This window comes from Micromys minutus (assembly GCF_963924665.1).
Source record: "Micromys minutus genome assembly, chromosome: 33".
Taxonomy (NCBI): Eukaryota; Metazoa; Chordata; class Mammalia; order Rodentia; family Muridae; genus Micromys; species Micromys minutus.
Genome location: NC_137968.1, coordinates 18,258,121 through 18,263,591, shown reverse-complemented (window position 1 = coordinate 18,263,591; position 5,471 = coordinate 18,258,121). Strand labels below are relative to the sequence as shown.

General features: G+C 41.5%; 1 protein-coding gene across 1 annotated transcript; it reads left to right on the top strand.

Annotated features, from left to right (window-relative positions):
• Positions 1-586: 586 nt before the first annotated feature.
• LOC308414220 (uncharacterized protein) lies at positions 587-2,229 on the top strand (the record flags this gene model as incomplete). The annotated part of the gene is made up of 3 exons (XM_080909412.1): positions 587-763; positions 874-1,049; positions 1,749-2,229. The coding sequence occupies 3 exons, from the start codon at positions 587-589 to the stop codon at positions 2,227-2,229; spliced, it is 834 nt and encodes a 277-aa protein (XP_080765538.1).
• Between the last annotated feature and the right edge of the window lie 3,242 nt (positions 2,230-5,471).

Sequence of the window (5,471 nt, the reverse complement as noted above, 5' to 3'; positions counted from 1 at the left end):
GTTCTAGGGGTGGGGGCAGCTTCCATCTTGCAAACTGGACTATGTAGCTAAGAACAGAGAACTCCAAACCTCTGGAACTGAGTCCTAACATGATCTTGGGAGTAGAAACTGATTCTGGGAAAGACATTTCCTATGCAGGAACATTGAGGGGCTGGTCACTGTTACAGGTATGCTTGGGCTCTCATTCTACACAGACCGTACACACACACGAACACACACACAAACACAAGTTCACATAAAAGAAGGAAAACAAGGCTACAGTTTATAGTAGACTGGGCTAAAAGTTTAGGAGTAGTGTCAGTTTAACAGTAGGGATTCAGATTGCAAAGCTGGTGTGCTGCCTCTATCCAGACACCCCTGGGGGCAATGGCATGGGAAGCACCTGTATAACTGTGTCTGTATGTGTTCCTGGGAGGTTGGATGGGATCTGGAGCCTTTTGGGAAAGTCCTGCTGAAGATGGAACAGTAAGTAATGAGACCACAATTGTGACTATGACCTAACAATTCAGTTCTTTGGTAACCACAGAGCCCACTGCTTGGAGCAAGCCGAGCAGGCTCACTTGTCTAAGATACTGGAGAGGACTGGATGTTCTCTTGCTGTCTTAAGACTACTCGAGGCTCAGGCCTCAAGAAAGCTAACAGGGAAGGTCATGGTAGTGTCTGGAGGCACAGGCTTCGATCTTGCCTTCACTACCTGTGGCCATTTTCTAGGAAAAGGAAAGACTTGACCATGGGCAGCCAAGCTCAGGATCACACAGACCAGGTAAGCCCTCTGTTTTCTCTCTGTGTTTGCCAGAATACTGAAATGAGAATAACTGATTAGAATGTTGCAGAGCTGTGCCTGTTTGAACCCTTCACCTTGATCTCTCTCAGGGTGCACCCACAAGACCAAACAGAGAGTCTGGCTTCAGTACCAAAAGGTTTGTTAAGCTGGTGAACAACCTGGTACCTTCTCTGCTGGAAGGAGACCCCTTTTTTGTTCCTGACTTTCTCTCCACATACCAAAGATTTGCCACCCCCATGCAGGTACTGGACCTGCTATTCATGAGGTGAGTGTCTGTCTGTCTATCTGTCTCTCTCTTCATCCCTCCCTCCCTCTTTCTTCCTCCCTCCTTCACTCCCTTTCTCTCTCTCCCCCAACACCCCCCCCCTCTCTCTCTCTCTCTCTGTCTCTCTCTCTCTCCCAAACCTCCCTCCCTCTCTGTCTTTCTCTGTCTCTTTCTGTCTCTCTATCTCTGTCTCTCTGTCTCCTACTCCCTCCCTCTCTTTCTCTCTCCCTAACCTCTGCTCCTTCCACCCCCTGCTGCCTGTTTATTGTGTAAAGAATTGTCATGACCCAACTTCTTAAAGTAAGAAACTCTTCTACCAGGCTCAGTCAAAAGGAGTGGGTTGTCAAGAGCTGAGACCCTAATAGATGTGCCCTGTACCTTGAAAAGGCACTCAGTCCCTTGATCAGTATTTCTGAGACCTTGGCGAATGCACTTCATCCATATGTAAAGGGGGTTCTAAAGTATTGGAAGAGCTAATAGTTTTAGATGTGTTCAAAGTAGATCCATGAAGGACAATCCAGGGGGACCACTGAGATGTCTGGATAGAGATGCATGTCTTCAGACTTTGTACAGATATATTGAAAGCTCCTAGTTTGTGCAGGTGAACTAATATATCTTATAGCAGACAGAATTGCCATGATTTGGTAGGGTGGGAGCTGAACTTCACAGGTGACTGTTTTTCTGTCTGGTCTTCTCTAGGTATGCGTACTTCCACCCTCTTTCTGAAGCAGATGAACAAGTAAAAACTGCCCTCTGTACATTCTTGAGCACATGGATGGACAAGAACCCTGAGGACTTTTGTGAGCCCTCAGACCTGTTTCCTCTGGAATACCTGAAGGCCTACGTGAGCATGCACATGCCACACTCTGATCTTTTTGTCCGGGTCAATAGGCTCCTGACCCAGTTGCAGGAAGAACAGGCCAAGGATTCTAAGGCCAAGGATGAGGAAGACCCAGATCTCGGAAGACCCACATCCACAGATCCAGAGCTTAAACATTGTAAATCGGCAGGGAAAACAGCCACTCTGGAGCCAGAATCAAAGATGTATACCAGTTCTGGAGAGCAAAAATCCATAAGAAAGATCTTTGCCTCCTGGTTAGGTGAAGCCAGAGATGGCACTAACAGTCCAGACAGCAGGGCTAATAGCAGCTGTGCAACCTCTGTCTCAGCATGCCAGTAGATACAATGTATCTTTCATGACTGGGCAGCCTTGCAGCAGTAGGTCCACCTCCTTAGACAACAGCCCAGCCACCCCTCATGCTTTATTTGAGTCTATCTTATATCTGCACTTCATACAGGACCTATACTCCTGCCTCTCATGATCAGCTCCCAATTCCAGTTCCTCAGCAGCCACAGCCCCACAGCCAGCCTTCCCCACCCCTGAGACATAGCCTTTGTACTCTTCCTGATCTTTTCAATATTTTGTTTTATTATTGATTTTAATAAATTTTTAGAATTTGTTTTTCATTGTCTATGAAAACAATCTTATGAGAGAAAATATATTTAAAATATGAATATATTGGATAAGACATTATTTTAGAATTATTGCTTTTTTGACCAATAGTAGTTCTTAATGTAAGTATTTAATAGGTTAAAATTTGATGCTTAAATTATAATAGGTAAAAGACTTAAATGACCGTTTTTCTTTCTTTTTTTAAACTTATACAACTTTATTTTAAAAAACAGAAAAATGTACAGATTTTAAAAGCACTTTTGCATAAAACTATGTGAATATATTTTTCATAAATACTTCCTTTTTTAAAAGGTTTGATAGTATGCATTGAAAACTTACTAGTTACATTGAGCATAAAGTACATATATAACAGAATGTAATATGGAAACAGTCAAAGTTTTCTTGGTGTGTAAAGATTAAACATAATGATTTTTAAATACTAAAAATTACCACAAGGCTACTTTCTTAGCTCTTGAATTATTAATGATTTAAAGTCTAGGTGTACCACACTCTGAGAGGGTGCTATACACTTATTTGGTTTTTAAGAAGGACTGAGGCCTTTTTTTGAGCTTCATATGGTCTGAGAGTTGTTTCTTGGGTATTCAGAGCTTTCTGAGTCTAGTGTCCAGTTATTTGTAAGTGCATGACATGTATGTTCTTTTGAGACTGGGTTACCTCACTCAAGATGATAGTCTCTAGTTTCATCTATCTGCCTAGGAATTTCATAAAGACATTGTTTCTAATAGCTGAGTAGTACTCCACTGTGTAAATATACCACAATTTCTGTATCCATTTATCTACTGAAGGACATCTGGGTTCTTTGCAGCTTCTGACGATTATAAATAAGGCTGATATGAACATTGTAGAGCATCTGTCCTTATTATATATTGGAGCATCTTTGGGTATATGCCCAGGAGTAGAATTGCTGGGTTTTCAGGTAGTAATTTGTCCACTTTTCTGAGGAACAGCCAGACTGATTTCCAGAGTAATTGACCAGCTTACAACCCCACCAACAGTGGAGAAGTGTTCCTTTTTCTCCCCATCCTCACCAGTGCTGCTGTCATCTGAGTTTTTGATCTTAGCCATTTTGAGTGGTATGAGGTCAAATCTCAGGGTTGTTTTGATTTGCATTTCCCTGATGACTAGAGATGTTGAGCATTTCCTTAGGTGCTTCTCGGCCATTTGATAGTCCACCGTTGAGAAGTCCCATTTATCGATTCTTGATCTTAGAGCATAAGCCATTGGTGCTCTGTTAGGGAAATTTTCTCCTGTGCCTATGTGTTCTAAGCTTTTCCCCACTTTCTCCTCTAATAGTTTCAGTGTACCTGGTTTATGTGGAGATCTTTGATAGACTTGCACTTGAGCTTTGTACAAGGAGTTAAGAAAGGACTGATTTGCATTCTTCTGCATGCTGACTGCCAGTTGAGCCAACACCATTTGTTGAATAGGCTGTCCTTTTTCCATTGAATGTTTTTAGCTCCTTTGTCAAAGATCAAGTGACCATAAGTGTGAGAGTTTATTTCTGGATCTTCTATTCTGTTCCATTGATTAACCTGCCTATCTCTGTACCAATACAATGCAGTTTTTAAGACAATTGTTTTGTAATATATCCTTGAGGTCAGGGATGTTGATTCCCACAGAAGGTTTCTTGTTGAGAATACACTTCTCTATTGTAGGTCTTTTGTTATTCCAGATGAATTTGCAAATTGTTCTTTCCAACTCTATGAAGAATTGAGTTGAAATTTTGATGGGGATTGCATTGAATCTGTAAATTGCTTTTGGTTAGATGGCCATTTTTACACTGTTGATCCTTCCAATCCATGAGCATGGGTGATTTTTTTCATCTTCTGAGATCTTCAAATTCTGTCTCCAGATAGTTGAAGTTCTCGTCATACAGATCTTTCACTTGCTTAGTTAGGGTCACACCAATGTATTTCATATTGTTTGTCACTATTGTGAAGGGTATCTTTTCCCTAATTTTTTTTCAGCATGTTTATCCTTTGAGTAGAGAAAGTCTACTGATTTGTTTGCGTTAATTTTATATCCAGACACTTTGCTGAAGTTATTTATCAGCTGTAAAAATTCTCTGGTGGAATTTTTGGGGTCACATAGTCAACTATCATATCATCTCCAAATACTGATATTTTGACTTCTTCCTTTCCAATTTGTATCCCTTTGATTTCCTTTTGCTCTCTAATTGCTCTGGCCAGGACTTCCAGTACTATGTTGACTAGGTAGGGGGAGAGTCGTCAGTGTTGTCTAGTTCCTGATTTTCGTGGGATTGCATCAAGTTTCTCACTGTTTAGTTTGATGTTGGCTATTGGTTTGCTGTATATTGCTTTTACTATGTTTAAGTATGAGCCTTGAATTCCTGATCTTTCCAAGACTTTTAACTCTAGGCCTAATGCCAGAGACCTGGTCCTCACTGTGGGCTGTAAAGGACTCTTTCCAGAGAGCACTGCACTCTCTGTGCTTCAAGAACTCCTGGTGTGACTTCTTCTGCATCAGACTCATATCTGGTCCAGGTGTAAAAGCTCCTGTGCAGCTGATCTTTGAGCTCAGCCTACCCCAGGCAGATCAGGAGTCCTGATAACAGAGATTTGGCCCACACTGTGGATCGGAAAGGTCCCTTTTCCAGAGAGCACCACCCTCTCTGTGCTCTGAGAACTCCTGGTGTGACCTCCCTGGGCCTGGGCCCCAGGTTCACAGCTGGTGCACTTAGAAAAGCACCTATGCAGCTGATCTAGGAGTTCAGCCTCCTGTGGGCAGATCCTGAGTCCTAATGTCAGAGACCTGGCCCTCACTCAATAGCCATGTTTCTAAAGAAGATACTCCCATGACCAATGAAGAACATGAAGTAATGCTCATTATTTGTTAGTAACTAACTAACTAACTAACTAACTATATATATATATATATATATATATATATATATATATATATATACATATACATATATTACTAATTTA